At 35.6% G+C, this 18660-nt stretch overlaps 2 protein-coding genes across 4 annotated transcripts in view; one reads left to right on the top strand and one right to left on the bottom strand.

The window, feature by feature from the left end:
* The window catches only part of znf740b (zinc finger protein 740b), a 34310-nt gene extending 22336 nt beyond the window's left edge, over positions 1–11974 (top strand). Inside the window, exon 7 of the mRNA XM_048178972.1 lies at positions 11956–11974. Within this exon, the coding sequence (XP_048034929.1) occupies positions 11956–11958 (3 nt within the window). The 3' untranslated portion in view covers positions 11959–11974. The remainder of the gene's footprint in view (positions 1–11955) is intronic.
* copz1 (COPI coat complex subunit zeta 1) lies at positions 8772–18096 on the bottom strand. Of its 3 annotated transcripts, none has more exons than XM_048178986.1 (9): positions 17964–18096; positions 17541–17609; positions 17286–17367; positions 17112–17203; positions 16971–17026; positions 16784–16861; positions 13523–13574; positions 13251–13349; positions 8772–9238 (listed from the first exon to the last, which is right to left on the bottom strand). In XM_048178986.1, the coding sequence occupies exons 1-9, from the start codon at positions 17979–17981 to the stop codon at positions 9191–9193; spliced, it is 594 nt and encodes a 197-aa protein (XP_048034943.1). In that variant the 5' UTR covers positions 17982–18096; the 3' UTR covers positions 8772–9190. The 3 variants fall into 3 exon arrangements, with proteins under 3 accessions (XP_048034943.1, XP_048034944.1, XP_048034945.1); XM_048178987.1 differs by having other exon boundaries at positions 13251–13289; positions 17964–18095; XM_048178988.1 differs by lacking the exons at positions 13251–13349; positions 13523–13574.
* Positions 18097–18660: the final 564 nt, after the last annotated feature.

Below are 18660 nucleotides of genomic sequence, written 5' to 3'. Positions count from 1 at the left end.
ACCTTCAGAACACAAATTAAGATATTTTTGATGAAATCCAATGGCTCAGTGAGGCCTGCATTGACAGCAAGATAATTAACACTGTCAGATGCCCAGAAAGCTACTAAAGATGTATTTAAAATAGTTCATGTGACTACAGTGGTTCAACCATAATGTTATGAAGCGATGAGAATACTTTTGTGCGCCAAAAAAACAAAATAACAGCTTTATTCTACAATATCTAGTGACAAAAAAGCTTTACGAATTTTTTGTTTTGAATCAATGGTTCGAAGCACGTATCAAACTGACAAAGTCACATGATTTCAGTAAACGAGGCTTCGTTATGTCATGGGGGGGGGGTACTTTGGCAGTTTGATACACACTCCGAACCACTGATTCGAAACAAAAGATTCGTAAAGCTTCGAAGCTTCATGAAGCAGTGTTTTGAAATCGCCCATCACTAGATATTGTTGAATAAAGTTATTGTTTTGTTTTTTTGGTGCACAGAATTATTCTCATTGCTTCATAACATTAAAGTTGGACCACTGTAGTCACATGAACTGTTTTAAATATGTCTTTAGTAGCTTTCTGGGCATCTGAAAGTGTTAATTATCTTGCTGTCAATGCAGGCCACACTGAGACATTGGATTTTATCAAAAATATCTTAATTTGTGTTCCGAAGATGAATGAAGGTCTTACAGGTGTGGGACGGCATGAGGGTGAATAATTAATGGCAGAATTTTCATTTTTGGGTGAACTAACACTTTAATAGCATTTTGCGTCTGCTGATACTGAAATTAATTGTTTTTGACTTGGTTAAATATTCACATTCTTCATGGTATCGTTTGCAGGGAAGAGAAGATATTTTATCCCATTGCATGATCATTTGGTGTTTTCACTTCAGTTTTGTAGAATTTTGTTCACAATGTTGATCTAGTTACCGTGAAAACAGTGTCAACATCTGTTGTGATATTTTTTTTTTATAATTTAATATAATTAATGAATTAATTTTTTTTATTTTATAAAAACCACGTGATTAAAAACAAGCTATTGAATGCGTCTGATGATTTCAAGAGACAAATAACTGAAGTAAAATACTGCAAAGAAGATGTTATTTTTACACCGGATAGAATAGCGTGTTGAAATACTACTGGATCAGCAAAAGCTGTGGCATTGCTGTTGATTTTGGCCGCCTCTGCCTCCAAGGTGAAATGATTTTCTATTCGACGGGAATCCATAAACAGGCCCAGTGAGGGTGAGAGGCGCCATAAAACACATCAGGCCGTACAGAGGCGTTTCCCTCAGTGACCACTCGAACCTGGGGACCGCGGTGATGGCGAGCAGTGCTCTTATCTCGGCCTGACGGTGACCAAATCCATTCATGTGTTACCCGTCCTCTATTCTGAGTCATTTTCTATGGTCTTCTGATGAATTTGGCCTGTCCAAATTTGCCTGTTCCGAGAGCATGCCGTAATTTACCCACATTTATCGCAGGCGCGCTGTTTGCTCAGCTTCGCCCTGAGCTGCATGCATGATTAATATGAAACACTGACGCTTCTGTGTCGCCCTCCCCCTCACCTGAGAATAGAAAATGTCTCTGATTGCAATAAGTGTGCAGATTTTTGCGAAAAAGGGCAGTCGATGTGCGCATGTGAGTCTGGAATACTCATTTAGGTGACATACAGACTGTAAGCTTGCAGAAGATGATAATTTATTGACTGCTGCACACATTCACCACTACACACACACACAAGCAGCATCTATCAATTACAGGCCTCTAGTCCACACGCCTCTGACAATTTTACTGCGTGTTTTGTACAGCGTGTCAAGCCGCGCTGTTTCAGTCTATTATACTCATTCCTCTATAATTAATATAAATTACCTTTTTGCCTTTTTACAGCCGTGCCACTGTAATTAGTCGATGAAAGGCATTCATCGGCTGCCCGTAGGCGCTGCTGAAATATCCAGATGAAAGGCCGCAGGAGCATCGGGCATGTTAGCGGGCCGTAGACGAAAAATGGGGGTCAAATATAACCTCATTTCTGCCCTTCTGGAGTCATACAGAAGGCTGATCTCAACACCTGCCCTTTTGCTATCTATACAGATACATACATGTATCCGTAACCTTGATACTCATACTACATAAAAGGTTAAGAACATGCTATTCAAATCAGATGCATCAATATAGTGATTGCTTCAGGTCATAAACACGACCATCCAGTGGAACATATTGTTCCTGAGGGCAATACACTTCTTCAGGTGTATTAGCACAAGGTCAAGGTATGTGTAATTTTTGCACAAAAATGCAAACAGGTCTCTCGTTGCCCAGATAATCAGGGGCCTCAAAGAGTATTTGGACACTTTTGGAACTTAAAACAGACTCAATTGTGTGTCTGAATTTCAAATGGCCTGAACTTCATAGAAAAGATTTTAAAAATATGCCATCTGCAAACTAATGAAAAGTAATGTTTTAGTGGATGTGGTCAGTTTCCCTGTTCAAACACATGTGCTAGCAGGGTTAATGTGATGAATGTGTAGTTATTTAAATTAACAATATACTTTTGTCTTATTCATTTTTTTACACTCTAGAAAAAAACTCCGTAAACATAGGGCACAATGTACTGTGTTAATTTGACAGAATTTTCCGTATTTGATTTTTAACAGGTGTTTTACCTGTATTTTGAATTTTGAACTTCATTGCGCTTGTGTTTTAGGGTTAATGGAAATGTCTGTAAAATTACTGGATAATGTCCTGGTAATTTTCCGCCAGTACATTATTTGTGAACATTTACAGTTCACAGACTTTTTTATTTTTATTTTTTTTCATTGAAAAGTGTATCTTTGCTATATTTGCTTTTTTTGTTATAAATGCCACTTGATTTAATATTCTGTTATTTAATGCAATGGCATCAATGTATTTTTAAGTGTGGCTTAGGTGTTCAATTTTTGGCTGGTTTGCTTGACTAATAGATGCTGGTAAATGAACAAAAAATGTGCTTCTGCATTAACAGCCATTGAAACATTGCTCTGTATTTTTTCGCAAGCAACACATAAACAGGGTGAAACAATCGTATTCTGGAAGTAAAAACTCCATTTTCTCCATAGGGGAATTGATTTTTAACGATAACTTGTAAACCTTTAAAGACAGACCTACTGTGAGCTACGAGGTTGTTAATCGATGGTATTTGCTTCTGCTGAAGCCGTCAGCCAGCATTATTTCAGATTATTTTGAAAATAATCATGTTTCACAACAGAATTTGTTTTACATTACCCATGATGCTGTACAGAAAATTCTACCAATTAGAGAGTCATCGTGCCAAAAAAGCTCTTTAGCTCCGCCCCCTCTCATGAAGCACTGCAAATGATATAATTGAATCAGCCTCTCAAAATACTTAAATATTTGTATATATGTGCATATTTTGCAATAAACTTAAATATATTGTTTTTATAAGCCTATATATAATTAACATTTTTTAAATGAGTAGTTTTATAATTCTCCATAATTTTTAACTCGATTATGCTGTTTGCAATGCTTCATGGGATTGAGTACACAGTCTTGTACCTTTTGTATTTTTTGTCTGATTTTCAAATACTTTTTTGCTTCAAATCAAAGTTTGTAATGTTATGATTCACCTTGTAGCTGATTGGCTTAGTTCATGGCTTATAACGCTTTAACAAAGACTTTTTTAGAGAAATTAATGGAAAAAATACTTCGGAGCCAACGCCTCTGAAAAAGGGGGCGTATGGAGCTCTTAAGGGGACATGGTGGTGAAAAAAATATGTGATGTAAGGAAAAATTATTTGGCAATGCTTTTGCATTCTCTCGCAAATGTTTTGCATTCCCCCGAAAAACTTTGCTTTCGCTCGCAAAAACATTTGCGTTTCCTCGCAAAACTTTTGTGTTCTTTGCAAGTGAACGCAAAGTTTCTCAGGGGAATGCAAACATTTTGTGAGCAAACGTGAAGTTTCTCAGGGGAACGCAAAAGTATTGCCAAATAATTTTTTCATCCCATCTCATATTTCTTTCTTCAACATGTCCCTTAAGGGCCTCCGTATCAGCGGTTCTCATGCTTTAATTGTATGCAGATACTGGAACTAGTGATGCAAAGTCCGATTCATTTCCGCGAACCTGTTCTTTTCAGACGGTTCGGCTCAATGAACCGGTTCAAAAAGCCGATTCATAGGTTCATCGTGCTATGATGTCACTATGCATTTCTTTCCTAACAACTCAAAATGTCATGTTATATCAATGAAACGTTTAAATAAAATCATTTGTGTCAATGCATATTGAAACATTCAAATAAAACGTTATTTGTGTGAACGCTTAGCCTATTGCTGAATATTGCCTTTCATTCACTTAATGGTTTGTGGTCATAGTTTCATTGGATCGCAGATCCTTTATGTCGGACACGACTGACTTATATTGATTAGCCTACATCTTTGATAAGATTCGCAACCACAACACACATATTCGGTATCGTCACTCATCAGACTCCTCGGTAATACTCGGCAAACTTCGACAGTTGGTTGAACCGGCTCAATCGGTTCTTTTTGAGTCGGACGAGCTACTTCAGCTTGTGTGTCTTGCGTCATCAACCCAGAACTAAAGTTCGATTCAGTTCGATTAGTGAACCGGCTCGACCGGTTACTTCCTATGAACCGGTTTCAACCGGCTCAAAAGAACGATTCGTTCAAGAACCGAACATCACTAACTGGTACATAGAAAAACACTGACGTAGGTTAATTTACTACCCATTCAGCATCACAACCAATGTGGTCCGACTCCTAAACAAATGAATCTTATGTCCCGATTCTATTTAGTGAATCAAAAACATACAAAACGACCAATGTAGTCTGATTGCTGATCGACTGACTCTTTAGAGCCGGTTCTTTTAGTGAATCAAAAACATACAGCGCAACCTGTGTAGTCCGACTCCCGAAAGAATGAGTATGTGCTGGGCTTTTTGTGAATCAAAAACGTACAATGCATCCAGTCCGATTCCCAAATGAATGATTCTTATGAGCCATTTGCTTTTATGATTCAGAAACATGTAGCACTACCACTGTAGTCAAATTTCAGAACCAATGACTCTTTATGAGCCGGATATTTTTTGTGAACCAAACACACGCAGCTAACTGTGAGACTTAAATCAGTGTAGTTACTGACTAGTTTTTCATATGATGTGTAGTTAAAGATACACATTGTCTTTTCAGTAAGCTTATATGTTTATGTGTGATCTATGAAAATACTGAAAAAAGTTTCTTTGTAAACACACCTTTAGCAAGAATTGTTTTAAATGTATTTATTATTAAACTTGCCATTGAAATGCATGGGAATGCTAACAGACCTTCTTCAACTCAAACAAACAGAGGAATGTTTTTATAGCACCACAGAGTTGCAGCGTTTCCTCTTTTCAGGAGAATCAACAATGGCTTACTTATAGTTGTCTCTGCATATTTACCTCAAAAAAGGCACACTTTACCTTTAAAAGTTAAATTACTATTAACACAAATACCTTGTACATCCTCTCAGGCGTTTTGATTAGCCTTTCCCCTTTTTCCTTTAGTACAGATGATAATATCTTGTTCCACAGTCCCACAGCACTTTGCTTTATTCAGTGGGAGCATGTTGTACACTTCATAACACACAGATGAGCGAGACGTCTTGAGGTTTTATCTGTGACTCTTACCCATCCACTAATGAATCATAATGAATGACCTCATAATGAAAGAGCTACTTAGCTCAATTGGTCAAATAAATTTCGAGCTGAAGGCTCTCATGCTTTGGAGATAAGACGCCACCGCTCGCGCGGCTCTCGGAGACGGGGTTAGGGAACTCCCTCTGGGAGGGTGGAGTGCTCAGGGGCCAACGTCGTGTTTCATTCCTCAAAACAGCACGCTTTAGGATATCGGCCGAGACAAAGGAAACTTTCCCAACTACTTTCATATGGATGCCAATGCATTATTAAAGAGAAAGATCGAGAGGAATAGAAGTTTGTGGAGGTGTGCTGAACCAATGCCAAGGAAGTTCTCCGTCTGCAGCTGTGTGTTATAGACCCAAACTGGCCTAAACAAGCCCTGTCCTAAACCTGTCTCTCATTACAACTGCATATCCCACATGGCGGTGAACTTTTGTAACCTGCAGTCAAAGCCGCTGAAGATCGGTTTCCATTACAGCTTCTGCGGTACAAATCAGGAGAATGGATGTTAGTCAGGATAGGAGCCATATTTAATTTTTTTGTGAATGGAAAGGAGGGTGTGAGGAATAGACATACAATAAAAAATAATATAACTTTCCAAAAAAACAAAATTCTGATTAAAAAAGTGTTAATTTAGATCTGATTTATGATATGGTGCTTGAGAGTAAATTTATGCACTCATGCATTGATTTTAAATGTCCATTTTTTATTTATTTATTTTTATTTTTTTGCCATTTATATAGTAAAATATTACTTAAGTATTTACTTGATAATCATAAACCTCATTCGAATTTGTTCATCATATCCCATAAACCTGTGCATGTGTTTTGTTGGTTGGTGGAAAAAAATTAATTTGGTGTATAATGAAGTTTAAAGCAGGGTTATTATCGTTAACTAAATCTAAAACCATAAAAAAAAAAAAAAACATTTTCACTATTTGAAATAAAATAAACATTAACTGAAACAAAATAAAATATAAAAAAAAATTAAACTTATTTTACTTCAGCTAGTAGCCAAAGAATTATTAAAAAGAAGTACTAAAAAACAAATCTAACTTAATAAAAACTATACAGACATTAAAAATTAAAACTAATATATAGGACAAACACAACAAAATTACAAAAACTTTCAAATGATTTAATTCAAAATATTAACAAAATGAGTATATCAATGATACTATAAAAATAACACTGGTTTAAAGAAGTCATTCATTACTTATGTCTTTTTCCAACTTATGATTCCATTTCTACAGGGAAACAGGCATTGAAGTCATTAAATATTTATTTTGTAATATTAAATTTGCTCTAGATGGTTCGGTAGTTGTTGGAAAGAATAAAAATGGCATCTGATGGAGCAGAAAGAAGTCATTCATTGAAAATATTTGCTTGGTTATGTCTAAAGCTCTCTTTAATTTGCTGTAGATCATTAGACGAGTCACATTATGTTTGCCAAAATACAAATATGCTTTATAAGTCATTGACTGTGGGCAGCTCCCCTTCTGTTTCAGACACAGCCATAGCATCGGCTCTTTGCATGAACCCTGATAAAATCTCAGTGAACTCTTTCAAAGCATTGGTCACTGTGACCCCTGAGGTTGCACATGTCTGGTCTCCACCCCCAGTGCGATAACTGTGTCCTAGGTATGATTCTGAGGCATGTACGTGATATACTACTATTTTTACAACCATTTCTCCAGGGGGAACCTTTCATTTGCATTAAAATGAGAGACGGGAGGAATCCACCAGAGAAAAAGCAGGCATGCAAAGCTGTCAAACCTCCTTGCAGCATTTTGCCTCACACACACACACACACACAAACAGTTTTTATACCATACAAACTGTATATTTTATCCTCCTGTACACTAACCCACCCATCACAGAAAACTTTCAGCATTTTTTGAATTTCAAACAATCACAGTTTAGTATGTTTTTAAGACATTTACATTGTAATAACCATGTCATTATACATATTTGTGTCCTCATAAACCACATATGCCAGACCACACACACACACGTTGGGTTTTCATGTTTTATGGGGACATTCCTTAGATGTAATGATTTTTATACTGTACAAACTGTATATTCTATCTATCCCCTACCCCTAAACACAACCCTCACAGAAAACTTCCTCATGGAGACCTAAAAATGTCCCAAGGTCAAGGATTCCAGATATTTGCCATCTTTGTGAGGACATTTTGTCCCCATAACGTAGGATTTACCTGAACCCCAACCCCCCACCTGCCCCGCCCTGCACACACACACACACACCACAGTTTTTAGCAACAACCAGTTTAATTCCAGAATATTTAGTGGAACAAACACTTTCCTCATGCAGTGTGAGAGGGCTTGTGGCCAAAACAGCTATTTTGGGCTTTTAAATAACAGCCAGTTTTAGGACCTCTTAAAATTGTGCCATTTGCTGCATGTAATTTACAACCAATTCAAAATTGACCATAAATTTAAACAAAGAAAAAATTGATGTATTGTATTGTGGATGCATTAAAACATACGTGATGTACTGCCTAGCAAGCATAAAAGAGCAACAAAAAACAAAGTTAAAACTGTGTAGTAAATGTTAAGTGCAGTTCAGCCTCAGGATTGTTTCTCATTTACAACCAGGAGAGGGCGCTCTTGCATTGACTTTGAGTCCTTGATAGAGAAGTGAGGGAAAGAGGAAATTCAATTGGAATTTATAGTGTATTATATATATATATATATACACACACACAATTTTATAAAGAGATCTAAACTATGAGTGTAATTTTCAATAGTTTTGTATTCATGACATTTCATAAATGTTTTAGCATCTTTAATGTTCTCTAAGAGATAACAGTACCTAATATTTTATAAATCTGTTTAGCAACTCAAATGCTATTTTAAACATTTCTATTTGGTTGCTAGGGAGGTAACATAAATACTAGCTCATCGAAAGAGTCCCTAATCCTACGTATGAGCAGTAGTAAGTGATGATTGACTTAAAACTCACAAAACGGTAAACAAAGTGACCTCAACATATTGGCAAGGGAAAAAGTCACAACCGCCCCTGCAAACCCAATAGTGCCCAAAAACAGGAAAACACACACCGCAGAAGAACTACGATTAAACTGTTTCTTTACTTCAATCAAAACACAGGTCAGAGGGAAGAACAGAGAACAAGATCAACCACTGGAATGTACATGAATCGTAATGAAAATCTCACAGTACAACAGTGATATCATTCACAAAACCAGTCATATATTCAAGCGCTTACTGGAATGGGATAAAAAAAAAAAAACATGCCCCGGTACTTTTCCCTAAAAAGAAAGTCCAGCCTAGACAATATTCTTTTGAAACAGTCATGTTCTTGGTCTTATATTTGAGAGAGAGAAATACTAGAAGTCGTTTTCAGTGGATGTGCACTTTAACAATCAAGAAAACACTTGAGGAAAAGGGCAGATAGGAAAGTAGTGATGAAAAGTGGTCGAGTCTCATTCATTCCCCTCATCTCAGTTCAGGAACGGGACCAAAAGTGTCCTATCGGAGTAGAGACCATTTGATCTGTTCCTTAGCTGACTGTAGCACCTAGAAATAACAAAAACATCCAATAAAGTTAGAACTAAGACATTTACTTACAATATTATGTACAATATTAGGATCATATTTTGTTTATTTTTATATATATATATATATATATATATATATATATATATATATATATATATATATATGTGACATAATTAAGATTATTTTTTTATGATACAGTTTAACTCTGAGATCTTGTCATATTTTATTACCATTTTTTTTAAACTATAGTGAATAAACTGTATTAATGAATGAAATGTTCAAGGTGTCCAAAATACATTTTGATTTGACTGTGTGTGTGTATATGTATGTGTGTGTGTATATATATATATATATATATATATATATATATATATATATATATATATATATATATATATATATATATATATATATGAGCAATATCACACGAGTAGCCGTGCGATATGGCTGTATATCAGCACGCTGTGATTCGTCCGTAGGCACGAGGCCGCAGGCCGAGTGCCGTAGGTAATCACAGCGTGCTGATATACAGCCATATCGCACGGCTACTCGTGTATATTGCGTTTATACAACAGTTCAACGGCACGAGTGTGTAAATAAATAAGAACAACAACGGAGTGTCTTTAAAACCCTCTTTTGTGCAGCACTACTTCCTTCCGCCACGGATTCAAATCTCAATTTGACAGTTGGACCAAGCCTCCGTTACTAATTCTAAAACGTCACTTTAGAACTAGTAACGAAGGAACGTTGAGTCGCTTCATTGAAACACATTGAATTTTGTACAGTATTAGAGAGAGAGAGAGAGAGAGAGAGAGAGAGAGAGAGAGAGAGAGAGAGTAGTCTATTACCTGTGTCTGGTATATTGCATTACATTCATTCTTCAAGTCGATGTCCATAATATTATATCCTTTATACAAGTCCGTTTGAATGTCCGCTGAGGAAAGCGATCTTTTTTACAGTTTGGGAATTTTCCATAACATCCATTACACCACAGCGCTAAAACAACTTCCTTTTGCAAAAGTTCCTTTCACTTTAAAAGTCTCTTGTGCGTCACTGACTCATTCTCCTGTAAAGTGTTGCCGCCATCTAATGGCTTATTAATGTAATGTTCACTCAATCCATATTACTTAATGGACATATTTATATAAAATCATATTTATTAACAATAATATTTAGAACAACAAATAAGCACAATTGTACAGTTCAGTCAAACATAAAGCACTAGTAAAAAATTAGGTCACCATTTACACTTGTATGTGGGTTTTACAAATATTTAACGAATGAAAAGGATTTTAAAGAGCTTGTGACAAAACCTCCTAACTCCATTGGATCCTCAAACTGTCAATCAAGCCTCATTAATCTGCCTCACCTCCTGAATAAAGTGCGCACGCAGTTTGGACATCTCCTCTGTGCAATGCAAAGGTAAATAAAGATCTGATGTTTGAAAAAAAATTGTAAAGCGTTTTCTTTACTCAAAAAAACATATGTTTATAAAGTTTAATGTTTTACGTATTTGAAGAGCGGAGAAGAGTCTGATATGTCCCGTCTAGTTGTAGCCAATGTGCTATATAAGGATGTAACGTAACGTTTATTATTATCAAATTTAATATAGCACAATTCGACTTGCTCTGGAACAAATAATAGATTAATAAGACCAAAGATTGCCCGTTCTATGTACTCAAATTGAATTATGTCTCATGTTTAACCACTATAAGAGCCAGCGGCAAATCCCCGAGGCACTGGACGAGATGAAGCTGTTGTCGGCGGTTACAGAAGCACTGAACGGCCGCTGATGCACTCGAGCTCGCATCTCCGAAAACGTCAAAACAAATTGTAAAATAGGCGCTGTTATTAAATATGAGTCACATATTTCAGGTCTAAACAACTACATTCTCGCCTTAAAAACTATTAAAACTACAGTTTGTGGTACAAATAGTAGTATTTGTAAAAATTACGGTTGATTTGATCGGCCGCCATGACGGTCACTTCAAGCGGAGTGATACAAATGGTGAAAAGGCAGTAGAAGTGCTGTTATCACTGAAATATCGCATGGCTATCAGCCAATCAGATTCGAGAACCAGACAGAACTGTTGTATAAATATGTATAAATATAAATATATATATATATATATATAATATATATATGTATATTTTTTTTTTTTTTTTTTTTTTTTTTTTTTTTTTTTTTTTTTTATACACACACACACACACAGCCAAACCAAAATGTATTTTGGACACCTTGAACATTTCATTTTATATATATATATATATATATATATATATATATATATATATATATATATATACCCCCAAAATTTTTTTATTCACCAATAGTGGACATTTTTAAATTCACCAATTATTATTAAATGAAAAGTGCTAAAATGAATAGATTATAAAAAATAAAATGTATTGATATAATAAATGTAATCCACAATCAATCTGATGATATAAGGGTTACCAAGATAAAGTGAATTAAAGTGAGAAGTTTTTTTAGATGTCAAACTTTAAATGGAAGAAACATTACTTGGTGCTCATTTAAATCCATTTATAATGGTTGTTATAATTAATTTGAGGTGTCATTAGGATCTTAGGAAAGAATATATGAAAGGGGTTCTGCCAATTTATTATAACCTGATGTTTTAAATTAGGCAATGCAAAATAATTAGTCACATGTAATTAGAATGAATTACCATCTTCAGAATCATTTATTTGAAATGTTTTGTGTTCCTCTTCAGTAAATCCAATCACTCAGTGAGGACGGATAGACCAAACCACTCCCAAAAAACCTCACTTGTCTCCAAAGCTACAAAAGGTAATTGAATTTTAACGTGTTTGTGTTCTTGACTCATTAATGCCATCATTTTTCTTAAGAGACACACATCCATCAGGGCGGAGGGCAATGCTTTATGGTTTTCAATACTTAGAAGAATTCAAGGCAAAATATTAGCACCTCCTCTTTAAGATACAATGAGGTCCAAAAGCCTGAAATTATACAATTTTTCTCATTTAAATTTTTTCAAAAAAAATTCCAAAGTTTGAGGACAATAAGAAATTGCTCACCAAGGCTGCATTTATTTGATTAAAAATACTAAAACAGTAATATTGTGAAAAAATATTGCATTTCAACTGTTTTACATTTTAATATATATTGTAAAATGTAATTTATTCCTGTGATCAAAGCTGAATTTTCAGCATCATTACTCCAGTCTTCAGTGTCACATGATCCTTCAGAAATCATTCTAATATGCTGATTTGCTGCTCAAGAAACATTTCTTAATATTGAAAACTGTTGTGCTGCTTAATATTTTTGTGGAAACCATGATACATTTTTTCAGGATTTTTAGACAAATATAAAGTTCAAAAGAACAGCATTTATTAGAAATCATTTGTAATATAATAAATATCTTTACTGTCGCTTTTGATAAATGTAATGCATCCTTGCTGAACAAAATCCTTAATTCTTTCTTACAAAAAAACAAAATCTCACCGATTCAAACTTTTGAACGGTAGTGCATCTAAAATGAAAAACTGCAGAAGTGAAAAAGCTAAACTTTTATATCTAAAGGTGCGAACATTGAGGGGTAACCTGTAATCGAGTAATGCAGGCGCAGCAAAACATCCAGGAATTAATTCATCATCTTAATTTGCACGAGGCATGGCAAAGCATAACCGTATAGCAGGGAAGACGAGGAGACAGCCATTAATCACGGACACGAAAGGGATACAGGCAGCCTGTCGCAGGGCCTCTTAAATGAGAACATTAATCAGTCCGCACTCACGACCACGGCAGCCACGGGGAGCCATCTCTGGCAGACAGCCGCCAATAATTAGCCATCATGTTTACATGCGGCAGACGCACGCGGGAACCCAGGTTAGCGGCGGCGCGGTGGAACGTTCTTAATGTGGGAGCTGTGAAACCAGACCACCACGGACTCATTTTTTTAAATGAATCACGGGTAAATCGCAGAGCCGCTATTAAACATAAGAGCTGTGATCGCGACAGGTGCTGCCGAAGGACACCTTCTCTCACCTGAGTGACTGTCTGTTCTGTCAGAGGCACGTCATCACCCTGGAACGAGATGAGAGAGGGAGATGCTGATGACTTTAGGACTGCTGGCGTGCTTGCTTCCTGTCTCGTACATGCAAGATTATTGGAAATCAAACTTAATAGCTGCCTAGCAGTACCATAATGCTCATCACTGGCGTCAGAGCACGAGATGAAGCAGAGGCAACAAATACTAATCAGATTAACATTCACAACAGTGTAATGGGAGTCAATAGAGGAGAGCAAGTAGTAGTTACCCTCAAAGCAACACGGTGAACCACCTGCTGTGGGTCACTCTCCAGGATCACACTGCAAAACACACAATGACTGATCAGTGCTGCAACCAAAACAATGTGATTTTTAGACTATTCCGAATGTTTTCCAAAATGCATGCCTCCTTTTTAGAGAATATAGAGAAAACAGGAAAGGATGTGGACAGGATCAGGAAATAACACTCGCCAGAATCAATCTTATGTCGCCCGCATGAGCGCTAGTGGTCACAGAGGAGTTTTCAGTGGCCGATGTCTAGACCCAAAAGGAATCTATAGACTGTTTCTGCAATTTTTTTTTTGGTAATGCATTTGTTCTTTCATTGCATTGCATTCAAGGTATCCATTTTATTAGTTCATGCATCCCCTGGGAAACTTACCTAAAATCTGGGATTTGCACCATGCTCTACTGTTTGAGCTGCAGGTCTGGCATATTTATACATGATAAAAGTGTTAAACAGAGCTGAAAGAGTACAACAGTCTTATTGTTAGCTGAAAGCATAATGTAATCAAAACAGCTAGAATATCCAATAAATGAATGAAAGGAGATGTTGATTTATAGTATTTTATGAATGATTTGCAAGTCTGTGGAATTCTTTAGCTCTTGATTCTGTGTGGGCCTGCTGATGCTCAATTATCTTTTTAAATGCAGTATAAATATGATTATATAAATGAATGAAAAATGCACAAAAAATGTATTATAATAGGGTGAATTCAGTCATCTCAATGGAAAAAAAAGTGTCCCAATCAACCTGAATTCACCCTACTTAAAGGGTTAGTTCACCCCAAAATGAAAATTGTGTCATTAATTACTCACCCTCATGTCGTTCCACACCCGTAAGACCTTTGTTCATCTTCAGAACACAAATTAAGATATTTTTGATAAAATCTGAGAGGTTTATGATTTAACCAACACTTTCAAGGTCCAGAAAGCTACTAAAAACAGTGTTAAAAAAGTCGACGTGACTGCAGTGGTTCAAACTTAATTTTATGAAGCGACGAGAATACTTTTTGTGCGCAAAAACAAAACAAAAATAATGACTTTGTTCAATGTCTTCTCTTCTGTGTTATTCTCATACATTGTTTACATCCAGCGCTTCCAGGTTCTACGTCAGAACGCCGACTCATTATTGGCCGGCTCCTGCATCAGCATCACACGCATGCGTCATGCTGCTCACGTGATCAGCTTTGGCCAATACAGAGCCGGCATTTGCACGTAAACATGGAAGCCTTCACTGTGTTTACTGTGTCACCTGCGTAAGGATAATGACAAGGAAGAGAAAAGACTGTTGAATAAAGTCGTTTTTTTTTTTTTTTTTTTGCCCACAAAAAGTATTCTCGTCGCTTCATAACATTAAGGTTGAACCACTGCAGTCACGTCGACTATTTTAACAATGTCTTTACTACCTTTCTAGACCTTGAAAGTGTTGATTATATATCTATGGACGAGTCATATACTTCTCAGATTTCATCAAAAACATCTTAATTTGTGTTCCGAAGATGAATGAAGGTTTTATGGGTGTGGAACGACATGAGGGTGAGTAATTAATGACAGAAATTTCATTTTTGGGTGAACTAACCCTTTAAAATATTTGTTGTAAAAAAATAAAAAAATACTATAATACAATCCATATAAAATTCTGAAGGTCAACTAGTAGAGCACAGTAGGTTTGACTCCCAGAGAATGCACATGCTGATTAAATTTCTTTGGATAAGAGCATCTGACAAATACATGAATGTAAATATATAACGTACACGTTCATAGGTTTGGGGTCAAGAAGATTTTTTTCAAAGAACTTAATACTTTTATTCAGAAAGGATGCATCAAATTGATCAAAAGTGACAGTAAAGACATTTATAATGTTACAGAAGTTTTTTTAAATTATTTTAAATAAATGCTGCTCTATTTAACTTTCTATTCATCAAAGAATCTTGAAAAAAATTATCATGGTTTCCATAAAACTGTTATGCAGCACAAATACTTTCAACATTAGCTATGTTTCCAGCCATCTATTTTTTTTATTTTGCGCATTTTGGGATATTGCATAAAAAAGCGCTGGATGGAAATGCCAAGATGGGCATAAATTCTAAAAATGCACATAAAAAAACATATGCACTCAATTGAGGGGATACATTTTTGGTCACACTTTAGATTAGGGTCCAATTCTCACTATTAACTATGACTTTTGCCTTAATAAACTCCTAATTAGTGCTTAAATATTAGTTAGTAAGGTAGTTGTTAAGTTTAGGTATTGGGTAGATTAAGGATGTAGAATATGGTCATGCAGAATAAGGCATTAATATGTGCTTTATAAGTACTAATAAACAGCCAATATCCTAGAAATATGCATGCTAATAAGCTACTAGTTAATAGTGAGAATTGGACCCTAAACTAAAGTGTTACCACGATGGAAACAAGTTTACCGTATATCCCTCAATGCGCACAAAAAAAACCTAACTTTGCCTCAACAGTGTATGTGAATGAATAACTGGACTAACCAGTGGACCAATTTCATTGCACAACATCTCAATGTTGGTTTGATAAAAATGCCTGAGCTAAAGTCTCTCAAAGTGATTTGGTATAATTCCCTCCCAGAAGCGTCTCACACAATTGCATTCACAAACACCAAGCATCTGTAGGCAAGATAACATGGAGGCGTTTATTACATTTAGTCTGCGCACTATGAGACACAAGTCATTTATGATGTACGAAAAAAAGAGCTACAGCTGCTTCCCCGACTGCAGCAACTTTCATTTCTAGTACAGATATTTTGCGCCAATTTCCTAGGAAGTGATGATTTTGTTCTCTTGAACACACAGGATGAAAACGGTGAATGTTTTTATGCAATATTACAATTTTGTGCATACGTTAAATTTGCAACTTTAGATGGAAACATAGCTATTGGTCATAAGAAATGTTTCTTTGGCAGCAAATTACTAATTTTCTGATGGATCATGTAACATTGAAGAGTAATGATGCTGAAAATTCAGTTTTGCCATCACAGAAATAAATTACATTTTAAAATATATTTTTAAACTATAATTTACAATTTTACTGTTTTTACTTTATTCTTCATTAAATAAATGCAGTGTTGGCATTTCAAAAACATTAAAAAAATCTTACCGACCCCAAACTTTTGAATAGTAGTGTACGTACAGCAAGATCTCTATGGAACAAAATTGTTTCCTTCTGTTTTCCTCCTTTTTTCTGTCAATTTAATAAGTTTGAATACATTAATTATGCCTTACCCTCCATCAACAATCTCATCAACGGCCAGGAAAAGACCCTCCATATTTTCAAGCAGGGCTCTCTTTTCCACATTTTTCCTGATAAAAGGAAGAAAGCAATCAAAGTCAAACAGTTTTTATTGTTTTGGTTGGGGGGTTGCAGACAGAGACCATATAACTCATAATGAGAAAGTCTTTTCTACATTACCTCAACATTTGGCTCAAGGAATCAAAGAGGCAATTCAACACTGACATAAGCATGAGCTGTGTGAAGAAAGACAATAACACTTATGAGATTCACACGGTTATGATGGAAAGAGACAATACTGGATGAAGTATAATGCATTACCTCATTTTCATGGGAGCTGCCGATTACATAGAAATACAAATCAATATTGCTCTTATACACAACCGTTAGACCCTCCAGCAATGCTATTTCACCTGTGTCGAAGAGAGGAAGAATGATTTCAAAATATGACTTTATGTTGGCGAACACAAGACTGGCAGTAACATAATCACTCACTGTCTGTCCTGTGTGTCTTGTTGAAGATGTTCTTCTCAAAGGCTTTCTGCTCTTTCACTGTGGGGTATGTGTCATCATAATACTGAAACAAACACAGTCAAACAAATATATGAAGCTTATAATACAGAGCCACTTCTATATTACTGAAATAGAAGACACATACAGTGCTAATAAACTCTCTTCCATACACCTTATGCAAACAAAAAGCTCATGCAATATTTATTCATGATCCAGATGTTCATCTGGTAATCTCACCTTGGCATAAAGTCTCTCTCCGTCATTGTCCATGATCAGAACAGCTTTTACAGTGTAGAGAGAGGGCTCCTGTCACAGCACAGACACAAACATGACCAATGAATTACAGTCACATTAATCAGCTGATCAGGGCAAAGGTTACGCAGACATGTAACTGTAGCTCAAGATGCCCATCAGCAACTGCTGAGCTTGTAAAGTCAATATTATAATTTTTTTTTTTTCCTATAATCTTTAAACTTTAAATATAATAGATATCATATACACGTTGTTGTTGTTGTTGTTGTTAAACACGTCTGATTGATTCATTGTTTAGCGGATGTAGCGGGAGGGCTATTTGAACAGGAAACAGAGCAGATTTAACTGCTAGCTGATGTTTTACACTTTAATAACAAATATGGGGATACAGAGATAAAATCATATTACCAGTATTAGCGTATCCATCTTGTACTGTGCAGAAGTTACTGTCCAGCTCCGTGTATTGAATTCCTGCGTATGTGTACTTCCGCTTACGACATGAGGTAAAAGGGCAAAACTAAGCGGAAGTACTTTGTAAGGTCATTGATAATTGCGGAAAAATATTGTGGGAAATAAATAAATAAGAATGTTTTAAATTGACTTATATTCACAAAGCAGTTATTATTAGTAGTAGTAATAGTAGTGTACAATGTGTACAAGAGTATAGAATAGAAGCACATAAATCGAAAGCTTCCAGTTGTGTAAAATGTGAATCCTATATATATATATATATATATATATATATACGCAATCGGAAATATCTATATCTATTAAAAGCTTTTTATTGAAGCAATATTGATGTTGATGCTTGATAGTTTAACTTATGTGTCACAGTCTGGTGAACCATAACAGCTTTTATTTATTAAACAATGGCAGGTTTGGGGTAAAAACATGCAATGTGACATATAGGCTAATACAGGCTAAAGTAAATATAAAAATTAGTTAAAAATATACTAGCCAATTTAGTTAAAGTGTTAGTTCACCCAAAAATGAAAATTCTGTCATTTATTAATGTGGTTCCACACCTGTAAGACCTTCGTTCATCTTCAGAACATAAATTGAGATATTGTTTTGATAAAATCTGATGACTTAGTGAGGCCTGCAT

Source organism: Megalobrama amblycephala, linkage group LG24 (assembly GCF_018812025.1).
Source record: "Megalobrama amblycephala isolate DHTTF-2021 linkage group LG24, ASM1881202v1, whole genome shotgun sequence".
In the NCBI taxonomy this organism is placed as follows: Eukaryota; Metazoa; Chordata; class Actinopteri; order Cypriniformes; family Xenocyprididae; genus Megalobrama; species Megalobrama amblycephala.
The sequence above is the reverse complement of the archived record's forward strand: the minus strand, read 5'-3'. Positions and strand labels throughout refer to the sequence as shown.

Coding starts and splice junctions, on each gene's coding strand:
- copz1 (XM_048178986.1), bottom strand. Junction 17,027..17,111: donor GCAGCTCCCATGAAAATGAG/GTAATGCATTAT, acceptor TTCTTCACACAG/CTCATGCTTATGTCAGTGTT. Junction 13,575..16,783: donor GATGAGATTGTTGATGGAGG/GTAAGGCATAAT, acceptor TGTGTTTTGCAG/TGTGATCCTGGAGAGTGACC.